At 31.3% G+C, this 22,049-nt stretch overlaps 2 protein-coding genes across 2 annotated transcripts in view; both read left to right on the forward strand.

The window, feature by feature from the left end:
• The first annotated feature begins 4,960 nt into the window (after positions 1 to 4,960).
• LOC124364755 (repressor of RNA polymerase III transcription MAF1 homolog) overlaps positions 4,961 to 22,049 on the forward strand; it is a 49,086-nt gene continuing 31,997 nt past the window's right edge. The window contains exon 1 of the mRNA XM_046820474.1: positions 4,961 to 5,701. Within this exon, the coding sequence (XP_046676430.1) occupies positions 5,619 to 5,701 (83 nt within the window). The 5' untranslated portion in view covers positions 4,961 to 5,618. The remainder of the gene's footprint in view (positions 5,702 to 22,049) is intronic.
• LOC124364754 lies at positions 13,914 to 16,124 on the forward strand. Its single transcript, XM_046820473.1, has one exon. The coding sequence runs from the start codon at positions 14,100 to 14,102 to the stop codon at positions 15,978 to 15,980; it is 1,881 nt and encodes a 626-aa protein (XP_046676429.1). The 5' UTR covers positions 13,914 to 14,099; the 3' UTR covers positions 15,981 to 16,124.

Below are 22,049 nucleotides of genomic sequence, written 5' to 3' on the forward strand. Positions count from 1 at the left end.
TAAGCATGAAACAGCTGTAAATTAATCACAATTATTCTGCCTTCTCAATATACAAAATTAGCCTCGTGCAAGGTGCACAATACGATGTACACGTATTGTATAGTACATAAGCCAAAGTGAATATGCAAAACCCTTTCCAGAATAATCGAGCAACTCAATCGCATATAATATTACATTAATTGAACTGGAATAACAATTACAACCGTTTAAACAGGCTATAAACCACCAATAAGCTGCTGAAAGTCTAAAAAGCAATGGAAGCTCGATTTTTTCTCATCTAGTTGTTAAACTTGTGCCTGATTTAGTTAGTATCCTTTAATCTAAGGTATGAGTAAGTTTTATTAATAATCTACGAGAAACGTGAAGTTAAATCAGAGTTTATAATATAACCCGGATAGATCAAGTTCGATATGCCAAAATTTAGAGAAGTAGAGCCACTAGGAAACAAACATTAGAGCAACAAGAGGCCAAAAAGTAATAGAAGATTTATGTGTTGTCCCAAAAACGTAAGCTATTGGTACATCTTAATTTTCCAACAAGTATCAGCTTTAATCTTTCTCATCTTGAACTTGTTTACACCTCAAATTCTTGGCATCATATGCGCATGCATTGAACTACTGATTTAACTAATAAATTCATTAAAATATTAAATCTATAAAAAATATGCTTTATTTGCTAACTGACGTGACATTAACACAGCAATTCAAAGAAACATATAAATAAAATGTAAAAGTGTCTATGTTTTAATTAACATATGGTACTCTATAAAACCCTGTCCTCTCAAATACTTACAGGTCCATACGCCAAGGAGGAGCAAGTGATTTCCATAAGGGGATGTCCTGACAGAAGAGGAAGAGAGGGAGTATAACTTATTTTGTTATTCACGATTAAACTGTTTTCCCTTTCCTAAAAAGTTACTGATCTGCTGTGTTGACATTCTATATTTTAAGAAGATTCCGAAAGTTCTGGAAGATGAAGCAAATCAGGAGCCAAAACTAGGTTGTCAGTTCCTTTAGTGTTAGACTCCTCTGTCTAGTAAGTGTTGTACTTCTTCTTTACTATATTCCTCGGTATCCAGAACTACATTGGTTCTTCTCCCTTCCTAACAACTTTATCCTTTATCCAGTAACTATAATTCCTCGTGCAATACCTCGCTTCCTCTCCTTTCTTGTAAGTTGATTTTTTTTAGACGACGAACCTTAGGCTGAAGGTTTTTCATTGAAACTGGATTTTCAGTTAACATTATTCCACTGTTTAGTATTTGTGAATTTGAACAGTGTATCTCTAAGAGACGTATGTTGTTAAACAAATTAAATAAACATAGAATCTTGTGTTTTGGCCATTCGGCACAACAAAGCTTCTTCACTTGACATATAAATGGATCTGTAGCAGTAGCTAATATTCTTAGTATTTTCTTCTGGTCTGACGATAAGCTGAGGAAAATATAAGTCAGGAAAGTGTAATTTCCCCCCATAAACATATTAAATTAGGATTGTAACGCAGAAGCTTCAAAATCATTTTTGCAGTCTTACAGAACCGATTTTTCTAATAGGTTTTCTGATAATTGTGGTATAGGATTTATGGTCCTTGTGCACATCATAATGATGTGTATAAATATCTATGATGTGTGATAGATCTACGAATTAGTGTTTTTCAGACTATCCGTAATTAACTTAAGAGCCATCTATTTGTCTAAAGATGCACGTCACATGTTCAATTTGATCATTATGTTGTAGCAGTAAACAGCTTCCAATTCCATTCTTGCTGGCATAACATTGTATGCTATTTTGGTCCAAAAGAGAGAACACTGGAGCTTAATAAATAACGTTTTTCATTTCTTCAAAGCAACATTTGATGAATGGAAGTCCAAATCCATTGACTGTCTTTTCTCAAAAGTTTGCATAAAAGAGACTGTAGTTCTGCCATTTGAACACATTTTCTGACGTAGTTAAAGAAGTCTACGATTCGTTGCAATTTCCTCGATTACGTAGTGGACGGATCTAACTTGTTTATACCCGTTTTGTGTCCACTCTCATTCTATTACAATCAAAGGTTTGACCACATATTGTACTTCTCTCTGACAATACTGTTACTTATCTTTATTAAATACAGCTCCAAGTTTCTGCCCGCACCGAAATACTTTTCACGGATCTGATTCGTCATGTTCTGATTACGGTTTCCCAGCTTCAGGTATATCGTGAATCAAAACTAAAACATTTTCTATGTCTCCAAAATAGTTCCTACGACATCATGAAACTCTTCAGGGGCATTTGATATATTAAATGGTAATAAAGTGTAACTAAAATCGCTAAAAGGGTTTTCAAAACAACACTTCCATGAGAAAACCTCAGTTAAAGACGTGTGATTGAAAACGTTCTGAGAGGTAAAATACTGAGAAAATGGTTTCTCCAATGTTTAATGCTATATATATTCCAAAATTTGCATACGTCTAGGTTTTCTTCTGTGGTTTCATTCAAGTCACGTGGTTCATGGCAAAGTTTAATCGCAACATAAGATTTTTCTAAAAGCACAACTTTGATTGTACAGGTCCTCGAAAATATTTACTTTATCTTAGTTCCATTTCTAGCTTTAATGCGTTTGAAGTTTTTTTGTAACATAGCTAAAAGACGATGAGGAACTCGTTTTGGAGGGTTAAAAACGTTTGGATTGTTATTATGCAAAGTATTTGAACAGTAATTTGGGAATCTACTCTAACCTCCAAATATGTCATTGTTATTTTAAATAAATTTGACAACACCCTTATTATGTTTCATATGCAAACAAACTTGAAACTAAATTGAGATCAAGACAATCATATTTTTCCATTCACATTCATAAAATTTGCATATGCTTCGTTCTAGTATTCACATTTCAGACTTGCCCATTGGTGTGTCGTAGACCCATCAAACCCTTTAAGACGCGCTTAGGTATTATATGGCTTAACGTTAACAGCGTTACTAAACTTCTTAAATATTTTGAATAGCATAACACTTACGTCAATGCCAGCATCCACTAGTATGTATTTTATAGGTATGTTCTCGATTAACACATTTTCAGATCAATCACCTTTAACATCCCTTTAGCCTTATGGACATATTCTGATACTATCCAAAAATTATAATTAATTGTAAGACAGGGCCTTATGGCCCAATATTCGCCCTTTTGTACATTATGTTTATATGATACAAATAAAATCATTTGAATTTAATTGAATTGAAAAATTCAAATTTGATTCTGTCCCAGATCCGCTATCTTCAACTGACAATATTTCTGGATTCACAGCTCGTATATGTTTTACACCAGCATCGCAATGACTGTTGTTGCCACATCGCGTGATTATTTTACCAAATTCTCGACACTGTGGATCCTCATGTCTAAACTGACACCACTGATAAAATCATCGTATGTTAATTTGTGTTAGATTTAAGCATCATAACAGTACTTTAATAATTAGTTAAATTGGTTCGTTTTTTTGTGTATAGCTAATACACACTGGAAATGGGTACCTGAATTTTACTCTTGTTTCTTACTTTTTTCACTCGCTTGACAAAAAATAATCGTCCTTTCCAACTATCCTGCCTTTGTAAAGCGTCTTAAATTGTTTTCCTGTAATATTATGAACTGTTTTATTGCGAAAAAGGTGGTTCTCCACATTATCAAGAAACACAAGTGCTAAGCTACACGATTTAAGAAGACGCGGACAATATGTCTGAAAATGATCAACATTTCACCCTCTTGGTATTCCTGTTTATGAAATAAAAATCTCTCGAATACCACATTGGGATGATGATTTGTATTATTCTCAATAGCTTGAATTACTTTACTATAAACAAAACAAGCTTCATTAAAAAAACAATTAAGCGACCTGATTCTTGTCCTATCATAATTTAAGCAGAGTTTAACAGATGACTCATCTTATTATTTTACCATCCCATATACATGATTTTTTTTAACGAATGTTTCAACTATCTTTTTTGTAATGTTTGAATTAGTAACGATTGTGAGTAAGGTACAATAAGCGGACCAGTCCTCCTCCGTAGACTAATGGTTATAGTCTCGGCTCTCTAACCGAGAGATCACGGGTTCAAATCCCGGGGAGGTCCAAACATGTAATAATAATAAATAAATAAACCAGTGAACTTCGAAGCCAGTATAGCTGACACGCTGAGGCTTATAAAAAAAAGAGCGGACCCGCTTTTTATATAGATTAGTACAATCATCGATACTTAATATTCATTTATCGAATACGCGTTTATAAACCATATCAACATATTTACAACCATAATCACTATAATATTTTTACAACTAATACAATGCATATAGGGATCATATTATAAATAATAAATGAGCTGTAACGATCAAACAAACTATTAGAACTGGAAATAGGAAAAACTCATAAATAATAATTAAATGGCAGCTATCGAGTTTCTGTTATTATCTATAAAAGGAAATACGTTTATTATATACAAAGTGTTTATGAAAATCAGTATCAGTTAGTTATATCGAAAGTTATAATTGAGTAATATCGTCTGTCAATATCGATACAAAAAACCGGATCCGCTTATTGTTCCTTAAAAGATTATTTGTTATAAAAGCTTCCTAATAACAAATAAAAACCTGTCAGTAAAATACTATGTTTTTATAAATACAAGCAGTATATACTATACATAAGTTACAGTGTTTAAGTTGTTTTGACCCTGTATAGAGGCTACATTCTAATTTAAACTAGTTTTGTTGCACTATGGGTACTATGTATTGCCAACTGTAGCAACTGCAGTCTGTATCTTAAAATTAAAGTTAAAATTTGTTAATTTTATCAGATAAAATCAATAAAATTATTAAAATAGTTCAAAAGCGTATATTTGACTGAATTTTACAAATAAATTCTATATTACATCTTTAAAGTTTATTTTTATTCAGAACTCTCACTTTGTATGTTGGCAGTAAATAACAGTTGCATAAAAATCTTTTAAGGTCACTACAACTGCAGAATCTGTCAAAAGTAGCGTTCTTCTGTCACTAAAGTTTGATTGTGAATATGAGAAGTTTGTAGTTGTAATCATGTTAATTTTATCTATTTTATCTTGAGTGTGTGATTTTGGGTTGTTCTAAATACATTCTGGTTGTGGATAGACCAATCAGTGTATAAAAGTGCTTAGTGCAGTTATATTCGACCTTCCTTTGTCAGGAACTGAACAAAGCCTTCAGCTCTTTGTTTGTAAACAAAATTTATATCTTCAAATTTTTGTGAATTCGTTACATAAATATAAGGGAATAAATTTGTCCTTAAATTGTGAGAGAATATCTGTAATGTACCCATTCTATTCAGAAGATAAAATTACACAGAGAATATCAGGTTTCAACTTGCTGCACTCGAGAAGAAAAGGAATATTCCTTCACCCTAAAATAATGTTCAAGAACTTTTGGGTTTTGCCTTTAAGTCGATGTAGTATTTCACCAATAACAAGGCCGTATTAAGTGACTAAAAACATTTCAACTCAAGTACCTGTGTTAGGCTAAGTTGTAATTTTCAATACTGAAAATATTTTAAACGTTATTGATCACTTCCCGTGGCTTAAGTTTACTGTATTGTGGCTGTGATAAGAATATATTTCAAAATGAAGCTGTTGGAAAGTTCACGCTTTGAAGCCTTGAATAGTGCACTTGTTATAAATTCAGGTGACTGCAAAATATTTGGAAGGTAAGCTTTACAAATTTTAATTAAAATTATTGGCTAAGTAAGGGTTAAATTTCGGCTGTAGTTATGACAAGTGACTACCACGACAATCATATCATCAACTTTTCTGATTTTCTAAACTGCTGGATAATAAGAAACGAAAATGGGAAACCAAATTATGTTATTTCATATTATGGTACAGTTCAGGGGTAGGGTACGATAAGCGGACCCGGTTTTTTATATCGAAGAATATAATCATCGATACCTAATATTCGCATCTCAAATCCCAGACTATCAATCGATATAAAAGTACCTATAGTCCTCAATAACAATCATATGTTTTAAATTAAAATATGAATTTAATATTTACAGTGATCAAACAAATGATTATAACCAAAATTGGGAAAACTGAAGACGAACATATTTACTCCTAGTTACAGTTGTTTCTTTCCCACAAATTTCACATAATGGGGTTTTTGGTACGAGTCCAACATGTTAAAGCCAATTAAATTTTTCAAACAAAGCAATGTACAACTAAGTTCTATCTTGAAGGATAGGTTAGTCTGACATCCTATGACCCAAATAACATAAGTTTATCGCCATTGTATAGTAAGCAGCCACCACGGGTACGGTCCAATAAGCGGACCCGGTTTTTTATATCGAAGAATATAATCATCGATACCTAATATTCGCATATCGAATCATAGACTATCAATCGATATAAAAGTAATAACAATTATATGTTTAAATTAAAATGTGAATTTAATGATAACAAATAATAAATGAACATAACCAAAATCAGGGAAACTCATAACTTTAACTAAATGAAACAGAACGAAAACGTTTTTACTAAAGTTGTGTCCACCATTAGGCCTTCTTTTTTTGCATCTGAAGACGACCATGTTAGCTCCTCTGACAGTTACATTTGTTACTTTTCCACAAATATCACATAATGGATTCTTAGGTACTAACCCAACATCCTGAAGCCATAAAAACATATTTTATCGTCTTTTAAAGCAATTTCGTGAAGCTTCCTAAGATTGACGGCCATTTTAATACACAATGTTACGTGAAATTTAAAATATTACCTTAATTGTATTATTTGAAAGTGTTTACAGCTGTTCATATAGATTATTTAAGTTGTTAAAAATAATTCATCAGTATCGATTGATTATATCGATGGTTATGATTAAGTAATATCGTTTGCCAATTTCGATATAAAAAACCGGGTCCGCTTATTGGACCCTACCCGCCACCACCACAATCAAAACAGGTTACCAAATTATCGATTAGAAATACGTAAACTATCGATTAAAAACACTTAATAATTATAGTTATACTATTTACTATTAATTATTGCCAGTTCTTTGATGCAATGAATAACAATATTGTTCTAAATGCATTAAAACAAATTTAAATCAGTTTTATGGTATTTGAGTAATAGCTGCAAGAACAATGGCAATGTACATGTGTTATTTATTTTACAAGCTGTCGGACACGTTATCCTTCGAAACAGTTTAAAGTAACTAAATTTTACATGTTTTAGTTTGTTATATTTTATAAATACACATAGTCTAGCCTAGCCTATATAGTTTTATTCATCATTAAATTATTGCTTTTTGTCTAAAACAGTTGTACTATACAGTAGGCCTACTGTAATTTGAAATCCTTATAAAGTAATTAAAAATCGATGATTCTATTGTTGTGGTGGCCGCTAATACTTTGGCCATTATTCATATAATAAAAACGATTTTACATTGTTGAATTTATTTTGGTCAATAGTATTATAATACATTAAAACAGCTAGCTATAATTATTAATAATAAATAAATAGTCTAGCCTATAATAAGAATTATTTTGTATTTGATAGTTTAGGTATTTTTATTCATCAATTTGGTTCACTGATTATAAAGTCATAGTGGCCACTTAATGCTCTGCAGCCTTAATTTCATTATTTACCCCAAAGTTTAAAATTTTCAATTCTTATAAATTTTAATATTTAATGATAGAAACAAGATAAAGCCAGGAATGGCATATGATATTTGACTGCACTTCCATTACAGGCTGGCAAATAATCAGTTATAAATATTAATTGTAAAGGTTGATTTGATCAATAGTTTCAATGTTTATTTACAGTTTCATAGTGGTGAATCAAAACAGTTTTCTGATTTTTTTGTTCTGTTATTTTCTTTGCACGCTTTACATTTTGCTAGTTCAGCCATTAAATCGTGTACTACTTTCATAGTCTTGGAGCAATTGGAAGTGGGTAAAAGTTTGTCACATCGCTCTTTTCTCTGTAAAGATAAAAATTATTTCAGTTTTTATTTCTGAACCGCATAACACTTCTATTTATTTGTGTTTATAACAAAATGTCCGACAATTTGGTTATTTTGGAAGATCTCAAAATTTATTATAATGCAAATAGTTTATGTAATATTTTTTTCACAAATCAAGTAATAAATGCAATCAATATTGATATATAACTTTACATGTGCTACTACAAACAGGGTTTCTATGAAATTTACAAACAAGTTTTTCATGAAATGTACAAAAAAGACATGTTAAACCTAAAGAATTCTGTGCACCTTTAAATTTTCTGAATTTCCAGGGTTAAATGTATTAAACCTGATCCAATCCTTCAGGTTTTAGAAACTTCTCCATGTAAAGAAGATTGTGCTGCTTAACGAATTGTAATGAAATACAATAACCTTTAGCTAGTATAAGGCACTAAGCAAGAACAACATGAAAACATATTCTTGGTATATTACAATGCTTTAACGAACCATTCTTTCTTATACTACAGTCCAAAAAACATAATAATTAAATAACTTACATGAACCTATTACAAACAGTTAATTTTCAAATGTTGCATGAACTTAGTAAGGATTTTCACTCTTTCCCTTATACCGAAATTAGATTACAAGTAGCAGTGACTCATACAAATTAATTGTAGTACAGCATGTAAATGACCACTATTTACTTTGGTAGAAGGAGCTTTAAGCAGTAACATTTTAAGTATATTTTGTACACAAAAATTCATAACTTTCAATATGACATTACCAAAATCTGTAATAAACATAAGTTTACTATTAGTTACATAAGAATTTTAAAACTAATATTGAGAACTTTGAACTAATTAAATGAACAACACAATAATCAAATTTATTGTAATTGAGAAGTTTACACAAAACTTTAAAACAAATAATGACCCATTCAAACTAATCGCCTAATAAGAAATTACTAGTAAAAGTTTCTGAACTGAGTAGTAGTGCATATTTCCTATAACAACAATTGTAGTTTTCTATACGCAAGCAAACAAATTGTTTTTTAAAATTCTTTTGGTTAATCAGTGTATTTAGCTTTTCCTATCTGTATGCTTTTTCAACACAAAGCTGTAAAAGTTTTTTTGGACCCCACACAACCATTGTTATGCTTGTACAACAAACTAATCTTTAAAACTGAAAAATTGTAGGCCTACATTATGAAAGTAAGTATAAAGTAAAAATACAGCACTAAAAATAGCACAAGTTGTCACTTGGTGTCAAAATGACACTTCTTTACAAAAAGACGTCCACAGTTATCAACACCAGAACTGACATTTAGGAATTCATCTATGTATGATCACCAGGATAAGCCAGATGGATTGAAAATAGTGGTGTTATTGTGATATTTAAAAAAAAACCTCAATCGTTTTTGACATTGCATGCCTAGAACACCGTTAAACTTGGAAAGTCATAAAATTGATAATAATAAATTATTACAGGTATTAATTTAATGTAAATTAAAACTGAAAAAGTCTTTTTTTTTAATTACAAGAAGTAAAATTTGATCTTCTCTCTAGTGTTTTTATTAAAATAGAATAATGTAAGTTTTTCAAATTGTTGTATTTTTTATATTTATGGAATTTGATCTTATATGAAGATTTTTTAACAACAGCAGTATTTCAGGATTTTTTTGTTTAACAGTACTTTAGAGGCATTTTTAAACAATAATAATGTTGTCAATCTTGGAGTTATTGCAGGAGCTAAACAGACAAATTTAATATTCTGTTATAGAAACTTTTGGATACACAAAACGTGATGAACAAAAATCCAATGTGTTTATATCAGGTTTACTGAAAATACGTTTCTTTCAAAAAATAAGTTACAGCTTTTCCACTTGTTTATAAATTGATCAAAGTAAAAAGTTCTGTGTTGGAAAAGAGAGTTTAAACCATGTGTGTAGCAACATTCAATGTTAGTTGGTGAAACTGGAAGAAGGCTGAGTATAGTTGTGCTAATACTTCTCGACACTTTGGAAAGTCTTCTCTTTGTCAGTGGCCCAGATGTTTACACACCCGGAAAGGGTCACTGCTCCCATCAGAGATAATGGCAGGCCCAGTTGGTCTGATAAGAGAGATAACACAACTGTCTACTCAGTAGTGCAAGATCAGATTGACTTAGCATAATGTCTCTTTTACAGCAATCAGCATTTTTTAATGTTATCTCATTGTTGGCTTACCAAACAATTTATATACCTCTACTGTACTTTGATATTGTACCTTGTTTTTTCTGCTATTTTACCATGAACATAATTTCTGTAATTGTTGTGTTTTCATAATTCTTTTATTTATATAACTCTTTTATGTACAAAAAAATAAATCCAATATATAAATTTCATAATATTTTTTAATTTTTTGCCAAGTATTCTGAACTCATTAAAATATTATTTGGGGTTGTTTTCAGTTAGTTCACTACAATTGAATTTTTAACATCATATCTCGTTTTTTCATAAAGGAAATGCTTATTGAAGTAAATAGGGGAAAAAACAGAAAACAGATAAGATGTGGAAAGCTAGAAAAGTAAAAAAAAAGCCTTGGAAAAGGAATAAGTTAAACAGTAATGCCTCTGAAAATCAGTGCAGACAGCAAAAGCTGATGGTGTCAAACAAACAACATCCCTTAAAGATAATATGTTACAGTACAATATGAAAATTATGGAAGGTCTGAATTTTTCTTTGGAAAAACAAGAATTATTGTGAATGGGGGTAGAGAATTAATGGAAAAAACCATTATTTTATACAAATTAATTGATTCAGTCAACTCATTTACTAATCTGATAGATTTTATTAATTATAGCCTGGTAGCAAGTGTTAATTTGCGTTGCATAAGAAAATAATATAGTATTTTCTGAAATTAAAACAGGAATTTTTATCCAGAAAAGCAGATTTTTATTTACTCTGTCAAATGATTTATTGGTATGTTCCCTCAATATTACATAACTTGCTCTCGTTCTGTTCGGAGGGTATTTTAATATAATATCTTCAGCATATATATAATTTCATATCATATTTTGTTGGCGGCGAACACATACTGCTACTATCCCGGCTGTCCTAAAGTCGGTTTATGACCGATGTCGCAGTGAAGGTGTTAGCAAGAGGTCACAACACACATTTTGTCATGTGATTAACTAAAAAAAAGTGACCATAGTATTTTTAGGTTGTTTATGTTTTGGTTGCTGTGTGAACCAATCAGGCCACCGCCAGGGAAGTCTGTTAAGTTTGAAGACATCAATCAAAGCTCAGCTCGCTTGAGAATTGACGCAGTATTCTTAGGATGTTTATGTTTTGTTTGTTGTGTGAACCAATTTTTGTAACTCATATTATTGTAAAAAGCCAAAATATATGGCTGTAAAATTCTTTATCATACTTCCAAATTACTTAAAATTAACAGACTAAAATTTTCCAAATTTAATTGTGAAATTACCTAACCGACTTACATTATATTCCTTCTCTGAATTAAAAAAAATCATAATGGATAAAGATTGTATGTATTTATGTTACCATTTATTTTATACTTATCTAAATTATTTATAATTAATATTGTTTATTATTTATAGTTTTTTATGGACTTTACAAACACCCACTTATGTATTTAAAATATATATTGTATTTATATTCTTGACACCATTCATGTACACCATGTGTAAACTTTGAATAAAGATTTGTAACGATTAAACTAATTTCAAGCAGTTTCAGACATTAAGTATTGAATACAATAATTTTTTTTAACTATTTCACATTCTTTATATTTGGTAAAGTGATTATGTACGGGAACAAACACATTTTGTAATTATTAAAGATTGATTTGGTTTAAACCAAATTATTCTTTTACAACTGTATTGTCATATTGAAGATATGTAACATTATTTTAATATACAAGTGGCAGATTTCCATATTTCTTCTCATAAAACAATCTAAGAAACTGTTCATTTTGCTAGGATCTTCTATTGACTTAACTTTCACCAGTGGAAAAGAGAAAGCTGATGAGGGAAATACTGGTTGGTTAACTCTGTAATGAGTTGCACAGTTTTATCAGTGAAGTACACCAGATTAGTTTTAGATTAAATTAACCTTATGTTTGTTAATGTTCCTAAAACTTTACCACCCATCTGGCATTCTTATTTCTAGCCATCTTCTCATATTTTTTAGCAATGGCTTTTGTATTTTTAGACATTTAAAAGATTTAGTAAAATTTGTATAAAACCCTTTACTCAATTCTCTCACTGCCAAGCAAACTGTCTTTTACATATTTCCATACTGCCAGCACAGTTTAAGACATTTTGCAGAGCTCTACATGAAAATTTATGAAGTTATTTTATGATCATATACATAATGTTTTATATTGTAATAAAACATTGTTTACTTTAGTTTTGCTTAATGCAGAACATTTAATATCCAATTCACTATTATTTCATATTTATTTTTTCACTCAATGCATTACTGAACTAATTAAAAAAGGGAATATGGCAATATCTTTATTAATAGAATTGTGTGTGTTTTATGGACTAATACAAATCTTTTAATTTTGAAATAAAATACGGAAATCAAATGCACATAACTGAAGTAACTTATGTGCTCATAAAATGTTGCTATAAAAATTATCTAGATATTTAAAGTGTTATTGTAAACAATGTGTTTACTTTCACTAACAGCTAAAATGTAACTTTCAATATGTTTTATAATTTATTTTTAACATCTAGACACTGTTGTAGGCATACATTTCCAACTTCCAAATGCTGGTAGTGTATCACTTTGATTGCGGTAGATACCTTACGGCAGACATTCAGATTGCTGCTAGTCAGTCTCTCTTAGTATAGATCCGCAATGAACGTGTTATATACGAGTGTAATGTTCAGTGTAGGGTTTTAATGACAAAAATACTACTAAGAAGAAGTTTGCATTTTAGTGCTAAGTTCATGTTTAATAGGTGAATAACGCATGCTCCTGTTAACCCCCCAACTGCCCTTAGTATTTTCTTTAAATGCCAAGCCGTTTTTCCCAGTTTTGCAAGCTTTCTTCCTAAAATCTGTAAAACATAGTTTTTTACAGTAAACATAACTTTATTTGGTGTCATTTTACTCCACAATGAATAGTATAATAAAACGAAAATAAGTAACTAGGATAAATATTTTTATTGAATTTTTTATGGTGAGTGACGAAATATTTTTGTTTTTTGCATGTAAAAAAGGGAGAGGGGTGTGCCTGGAAAATAGAGTTAAGTTTATAAACTTCAAATTCCAAGATAGCCTAAAGGTCACAAATTTAGTCTAGTTTCAGAAAATATATAGTTTTGTATGAGTCTGGGTAAATAAATTAGTATTACCGCAAAAAGTGAAAGTATTACAAGCGTGGGTTTCAAAATTAAAAACATAAATGTGTAAAAATGTTTATAAATTGTTATAAACTGTAAACTTGACTATATTTGGTATAATTTTATTTACAACAATCGATAGAATAGTACGAATAGTACAATAATAAATATTGTGAAAAACCCTAAGGTTTTTACTTTTTATGTTTAGTAGAAACCAAAATTGTTATAATACGTTTCCAAAAAAGGGATAATTATAGATGAAAAGTTATTCTAAAAATGTTTTGGGGGTTTTGTAAAATTTGATATTAAAAACCTAAAATACTTCTCCAACATTTGGATTTGAATTGACTTTACAAAAAAATAGTCTAGAATATCATAGAGTGATAATGGTTAGCTCATGTCATTCTCTGCTGCTTTGTGTACCTATGAATCAACATAAATATTTTACAACATTTTTATTGCTTAGCATTTCTTTTTTAATGACTTGGTTGAATAAAATAATTTTATTTCTAGTTATACTTTTTTGTGCAATAAATTTATGAATGTTCAGATGTTGTAAAATAACAACTATTCTTTTAATTTCAAATTACTGAAAATCAGCTGTGGTTTGCTTCACAATCAGATCAACAAAACAAAAACATTGTATCTGTTTGATTGCTTGAAATTTGTTGTGTTTTCTATCAAAGTTAAATTGCAGTTGTGCTTCAAGATTCAAGCCAAGTTTAGGTTGATTAAATTTTTGTCACTCAGAAAGTACCTAGTAATTTGTCAGTATTGATTATACATTGAATCATGGCTTTAACTGATAATCAAAATGAAGATATTGAACAGAACAAAGTGATGATTAAGGAGGTGGCACAGAAAGAGAGAAAATGTAGATCACCGATTGATTTAGCAACAAGTGTAATGAAGCCTTTGTATTTAGATAGACTGGAATGGATAAATTTAGACAACGCACCGAGAGCAATGAAGGTAACTAATTCAAATGACACAGTGGTTATCAGTGCAAAATGGGTGACAGATGTGCCATATCTTGTGAATGGACCTCTAGATGGAAGTTATAAATTCTCACAGGCTCACTTCCATTGGGGTTCTCACGAGGGTGAGGGGAGCGAGCACACCATTGATGGAATGTCCTACCCGATGGAGATGCATCTGGTGTTCTTCAAGTCACAGTATCTCACACAAGAGACCGCCCTCCAAAAAGACGATGGAATCGTTATTATTGCGTACCTGGTCAGGTTGGAAGAGGAATCAACGCTCAGCCTACAGTGGTTGTCAGCCCATCTGGACAGGATATTAGAACCACAAACTTCAACAATGTTGCCACCCTTCCCACTGTCCAGTCTGGTGGTGCCGGTCACACGGGACTACGCTCTCTACTGGGGCTCTCTAGATCTTGGAGTCTGCACCCACACGATCCAGTGGCTTGTATCTAGGATTGCTCTCGCTATCAGCGTAGAAGATCTCATGAAATTTAGAAGAACGCTTAATTTGAAAAGGGAACCAATAGTGCAAAATTTTCAAAGGTCCTGTCCATCGACTGGTAGAACTGTTTTCCACGTGAATCCCCTTGTAGAAGCTGACCACTTTCTACTTCCAAGATCTCTTCTTTTACCTATTCAAGCTCAGGGATTGAATGAAATCTTCAAGTCAAGTGATTATCCTGCAGATCTAAACCATGGAACAGGTGAAGAAGAAAAGATAGTAAGAGGAAGAGAGTTATTGGATTCAAGATATTTGATTGACGATTCTATCGACAGTGTTTTAACCTGTTCCTTAATGAAGACTGTAAGAGATTTCTCTGATGAATGGAATACATCAATTGAGTCTTGCTCATTTAAATCAAGTGATTCCAACTCTCCGACGCATCCTCAAATAAGGAATGGGGATAAAGAACCAATTCGCTTGAGGAAACAGAACCACAGTAGAGGTGTTAGAACAAAGAAGTTAACGAATGAGAAAGAACGAAGACAAGAGTTAGAGAAGAACAGATTAAAGATGTTGAGGAACGAGGAGTCTTCAGGACAAAAGGTGCATAAATTAGGGATTAAAAGTATTGGACTAATTAATAAGAGTATGCTCACAGCTAAAACAGGTAAAACTTGCATAATCCAGAAATCACTTAAAAGTGAAAGTGGTGTACAAAAAAATATAGTTGATACAGGTACAGAAGTTAAAACTAAGAATAGAAACATGGAAAATGAAAATACAAGTACAGAAACATTTAAAGAAAATGATGTAGTACATGCATTAAATGTAACAAAGGCTTGTACTCAACTGTTGCCAGAAAAATATGGTAATACAGTTTGTCAGCCAAATGTAAGTGAGAATGGATATGGTAAAAAAGATTTAAATGATAGTAAAAAATGCAATGAAGAGAAAGAAAAGCCTGTAGCAAAATCAAAACTACCGAGGCCAGTTCAACGCAACAAACAAGTTATACAATCTTCTTTGGTGCAGTATTTTACAAAATATCCAAATGAAAATAAATCTCAGCTGAAAAATGTAAACACGCCAGGAACAGAGAAAAATGTGCAAACTTCAAATTTGTTCCCTAACTCCAATCAAGAACAAGTAAAACAACCTAAGCGGAAATTTGGTCTAAGATCACAGGTTGTATCTCCTAAAATTAGTAATAAAAACACAGACTCATGTAAAGTGAAAAACTGAAAGTGGCTAAACTATCAGTTTATTTGTAATTGTAATAAATTCAAATTATATCAGAAAAACCAATTTGTTGCAAACTGTCTTTTAGAATCCCTAAATTTGGAACACTTACAAGATTTTAGGAATAAAATTGATTTCAAGAATTTATCATTTATTTAGATTTCTAGTAAAGTTTAAGTACTGTATGGCTTTACGATTTCCAAACAGGTGCTATAGTTAGTTCGATTAAGTTTACCTCACATTTAAATTTGAAATTTTAGTCATTGTCTACATTGAAACTTAAATTATATGTTTAAACCAATCATGATTTTACTTCATTACTAATCATGAATATAGTTAAACTGATGTACTAGAATATTGTTTACAGTTACAGTGAACTTTATATGAAAATTTAAATTAGCAATTTCAGTAATATTTAATAGGTTCTCATATGCAGTTTGTGCTGGCTAGTTTATGGAATAAAATTAAACCTGATGCTGAACTGCTACTGGAACGATGAGATAACCATGACACTGTTACAAGTTCAGAGTCCTACCCTTTCAGCGCCACAATGTCTATGTAGTAGACAATATGAAATATGCATAAAAATTGCCAGTATCTATATTGTAGACGATCCGTTCTTTATTATTAATTTATATAGTGTTTTTTTCTTTTAACATCATTTAGTTTACGGCTTTCTCCGAGAACTGAACTATTAATAGCTATTGATTTTTCTCTTTCGTTCCCTCCTAGTAATGCTTTGTCATCTCAGCGAAACTGACTGTGCCGTTATAGTTTGTCAGTTGTCACTCACTGCCAGCTGCTTGTTTAGTTGCTTGTGTATGTAATATTTCTAATGCGTGTGTATAGTAAAAACAGTATTACTCTTCAGTGAAACTTAAAATACAAGGTTTCCTGTTAACTCTATGGACAAAGGTATACTATTTTTTTGCTTAGGTCAAGAGAAACATATTTCACTATATGAACAAGGGTCTCCTATGCTTAGTTTATCATCTATCTGTCTGTCTGTGTTTTTTTAAAAAACTTTAATATATAAAAAACTATTAAATTAAATTATACCAAGTTTGGCTTAAATGTTTATATTAACGAAGCCAGTTATTGGTAAAATATAAAATTATCATTAGTATTTTGAAAATGGCGGTCATTGAAACTTTTAAACATGGAATATCTTAAAAACTAGAATTTTTTCTCAAGAATTACAAGAATAACAGTTTTTAGAGGATTTGATCACAAATCTAATGACACAGAAATTATTTAAATTGAATAATAAATAACTGATATAGCGCAGATTTACTGTGACAAGACATGGCCCAAATTGAAAGCTGCCGTTTATTCAGTTTTTATATTATTGGCTATTCGCTGACAACCTCAATCTGGACCATGTCTTGTCACAGTAAATCTGCTCTAAATCAGTTATTTATTATTTGATTTAAATAATGTTGATGTCTTTAGATTTGTGATAAAATCCTCTAAAAACTGTTATTCATGCAATTCTTGAGAAAAATGCTAGTTTTCAAAATATTCAAAGTTTAAAGTTTTGATGGCCGCTATTTTGGAAATACTAAAGATAATTTAATGATATTCTTTTCAGTAACTGACCTTGTTATCATAAACATTTGAGTCAAATTTGGTATAATTTAATTCATAACTTTTAAAGATATTAATGTTTTATAAAAAACACATACAGACAGACATATGGGAAACTAAACATCAGAGACCCAGGTTCATACGGTGACATATGTTTGTCTTGACCTGAGCAATAACGTGGTATAACTTTGTCCAGAGAGTTAAGGAACGCCCTATATATTTGTAGGCCTTTCTTTTGTAGTCAAGGTAGTGTCTCTTTGTTACTCAACGCACTTGACTACATCAGAAAGTTGATTTAAATATTTTATACACCAAAAATTCGAATATTCATACTTAATTTTGTTATATTTTTAGGATTCATTATTAGGGACATTACAATTAACTATACTCTTTTACTCTTTTGTATATTTTAGAACAAATGAAACAAGAGGTCAGTTCACGTTAACGGTAAATTTTCTGTCACAAGTTTACAAAAATTTAATTGGGAAAGAGTAGAACTCAAACGAAATAGCTTAAACTATAAACTACCTTGCGATGCTTTAAAATACATTTTTTAATATTTTTCATTGTATTTTGAAATTATTTCTGGTGCAAAACTTTGCGGGAGAGAGTGACTCAGTGTAAAATTTAGTGACCTCAGTACAGTAACCTTGTGTAAGCTGTATTAGTGAACATGTTAAACTTAATCAATTGAAGAAGTTCCTTATTAGTATTTTGATACTCTATTGTAAAATATTCACTTTGGGGCATCTTTGAATTAATTCCATAAATTTAACTAGAAATATTTAATCCAAACTATATAAAATAGCCTTTTCTTTATTATGAAATTACTACAACAACAAAAAGCAAAAAACAAAATTATCTCTATTGACATGAACATTAAATAAAGTCATGGCGTCAATAGTTTTAGATGAGGTCCACGGTCATCAATCAATGTGGTAGTACCTCCCTCCAGGTATTCTTCCTCTTAGTAGAACTCCCTTTTCAGCAGTCATTTAAGAAGAGCTTTTTTGAAGTTCCTGTTATTCTTTTTTAGTTCAGGCGGAAGTGTTGAATAGTTTGGCTCCAATGTAGGAAGGTTTTTTCATAGACAGTCAGATGATGTGCAGGTAGTCCATAGTTAATTCTGTTTCTAAAATAGTAAGATTGTGTCTTCAAAAGGTTTAATAATCCTTTATTAACTACAAATTGTATTACCTTGCTGATGTGTAAGTTGGCTAGAGTCTATAGTTTCAGCTTTTTGAACACTCCCTGACATGAATCACAGAAGCCCAGTTCTGCCATTGTCTTAAGGATTCCCAGGGGTAGCATAACTGTAACTCAATAGTGTGCAAAGTAGGCTGTTCTTGAGGTTTCTGTGTTGCCGATTTGTTTGAGTCACTTAAAGAGTAACATAACGTAAAGAGTAGTGTTGAGTTTTTTTTTTCCTTCTGAAATGCTGATATATTGGATAGTGTAGGAGCATTCCTTCTTTGAAGACAGAAAAATTAGTTGTTGCGTCTTGTTTACATTCAATACCAGGTCATTCTGCCGGATGTACTGTTTGGCTATGGCATTATCAATGTAGATATGTATCTCTAATTCATCATCATTCTTTTGAGAAACAACGAGGGCAGTATCATCGGCTTAGAGGAATGCTTCACAAATTTCATTTTAACACAGAGACAATGTTATTTGTTTACAGAATAAACAGAAAAGAGCCCAGAACGGAACCCTGAGGGACACCTCTTGTCTGTACTTGTGTGGATCTGGTTTTTTGAGATGTGTTGTTATTAAGTGAGTTACCTCAGTCATCTGTATCCTTCTACTGAGGTAGCTCTGAAACTACTAATGTGCTGTTCCTTGTATATCTAGAGTTTATACTAATAGTTTGTTGAGGAGATGTTTGTGACTCAGGTCATCAAAAGCGTTAGGAAAGTCCAGGAGGATGCCTGTTGTTATGGCCCCAACTTCAGTTAAATAATGATTGTTTCCATTAAATCGATTATGTTTTAGTTCATTTTCCTTAATTTCTTCAATTTTTTCTTCAAATAGCAAGAGATCTGCTTTGAGCCTGAGGATTTTTCCTTCAATAGAATGGTTTTTAATCAGGTTACACTACATTTTTCACATGACCAGTTCGCAATTTAAGATTTTGTCATTTTCTTCAGACAAGCTTACACACCATGTAACCACATATTTTCACAAAGTTCTGAGAAATATATCCTTCCAAACTAACTCCAATATGGGTATTTAGAGGGCATTTTCTCCTAGAGGTCTTTTATAATGCAGTAAGGCAGTTTTTTGGGACTAGTTTCTGTTAAAATGATAAAAGTGAAACAGTTGTTTGTAGTTGTGAGATTTGACTGAGATTGATTCTGTTAAGATGTAAAATGAACAGTTTTTTGCATGTTGGTTTGGCGGGTGTTTTATGATTTAAAGCTAAATTTTATTGTGAAAAATATAATATTTTGCCAAGAAAAAAATGAAGAGTTCCATAGGAGAGCTTTGACTGGTTGCATCTCTCAGGAAAATTATAATAGATTCATATTCTTCTAAGTTTAAGTATGCCAAAGGAGTACATATAATTCTATTTCATTTTAAGTTTAATTAAATATTTAAGGTTTAATTAAAAGAAATTGTGTCAAGTAGAGTCAAAAGGTTTTCTTATGTGCTGAAACTAGACAAGCAGTGAGTCAGGTGGTAACGTAGGCAGTGTTGGCTTGTGTGTTAGGTCAGTAGTGGGACTGCAGACTCAGCAGTAGCAGGTCACCGCACTCAGTCCGAATTGACACACTTGCAACTCTTGGGCAGCGATGAGTTGGCCAATTCTTGTGACATCACTTACGTTTCATTATTCGGGTTAAAAATCAATGTGAATTATTGCCAGATTTGATGCTTATAGGATATTTTTAGATTCAATTATATGTTTTACTTATTTATTTTCTTTAGTCTGTGAAATGTAAAAAAAGTACTTGATAAAAAATGATGTGTTTAATATCACTAGAAATTCATTAGAAACTTTCAACACTCAAAATAACTATTAGTATGCACTTCTGAATATTCAAGCATTGCATATATGTGCTCTTGGGACTTAATATGTCTCGGTATAGCTCACTGGATACTTGAAAGCATACTTAAAACAGTGTATCTCAACAAGTATATAATAGTATATAAATATATCGTACTATCATTTTTAAGTCAGAGATATAAGATTTTTAAAGATGTATACATATAGTTTGTTTTTAAAATAAAATTATTACATGGGCATGTAAAAATGCAAACAAAATTGCTACATAACTTGTTACTCCAAGCTGTTGGCCTTTCTACATATAGAATATGTTAACTTTGCTTCAGTATTTCTCAACAGTATAAACTTGGTAAAACTTAATTAGTACTCACAACAACACTATCAAACAGATTGGCGGAGACCAGGATGAGATGCGGTAACTGCGGTCAGCTGTTCAGGCTCATTTAAAGTACGACGAAAAATATACATTTTTCCTTACTAAAACGTGATCCACGCTTGGGTGAGGTGGGGCGGAGGGCATATATGAACTTAAACAACCAATAAATATAACAAGAAAATTTAAAAAAGGAGATACTTATAGAAAATAACGGACTCGATCTAATCTCCAGGTTCAGTGTTATACAATGCTATATGTACTTGGCATCCATGGAGTCTTATTGAGTTGTAACAATGTCATTCAAGTATAACTACCAAATTACAAGAATACCCAAGGTTATCTACAAAATAACCAAATTGTCTCAGTAAGTGTAAATAAAAATATCTTTAAATTTTTTAAAATATACAAATGTTCCGTTTATGTCATCAAGATTAAAAAAATGACTCTATTCAACCACAAAAGTTATAATACAGCGCTGTATTTTAATGAAAATGAGGTGAAGCGAATATAAAGTACGAGATATGGTTTTTAAGTAAGTTTAAAGTAAGTAACAGTTTTATTTTGATGGAAGCCTACATTTTTATCTACCTCTCCACAAAATTGCAGTCAATATTAAGACACTTAGCATACCTAAAAACAACCTTTTGTATACTGTTGTCATAGAAGATTGCTGCCTGATTTAACAGCGACTGAACGCGAACATTTTGACGGCCTTCAAAATGCTTCTTCTGATGAAAAAACAAATGAGGGCTAAAAATTGGGACTGTTAGAGGGATTATCAAATTGATCCTAGCAAAATGCTGTAATGAAATCTTGAGTTTGTATTGTCGCATTGGACGGACATTCTCATACAGGAAAACGTGTTTTTCGATAACAATGTCATAGAAAACATTTCTTGAAACTTGAGGAAATTCCTCTAATAAAGAAGAAATTGTGAAATGTCTGTTCCCTTTTGCTTTATCATGAACTTTCTGCACAAATTCATAGGTGATCATTGAGAGTTGTCCACTGCATTACTCATTATGAACAAGTTTTGGCTATATTTTAAAGTTTTATCCATTTAAATGCCATTCCATCGCTCATAATGTTTGTTGATACG

This window comes from Homalodisca vitripennis, chromosome 6, assembly GCF_021130785.1.
Source record: "Homalodisca vitripennis isolate AUS2020 chromosome 6, UT_GWSS_2.1, whole genome shotgun sequence".
Classification (NCBI taxonomy): Eukaryota; Metazoa; Arthropoda; class Insecta; order Hemiptera; family Cicadellidae; genus Homalodisca; species Homalodisca vitripennis.

Excerpts from the sequence above, each read along its gene's own strand:
- LOC124364754 (XM_046820473.1), top strand. The coding sequence starts at position 14,100 with ATGGCTTTAACTGATAATCAAAATGAAGATATTGAACAGAACAAAGTG.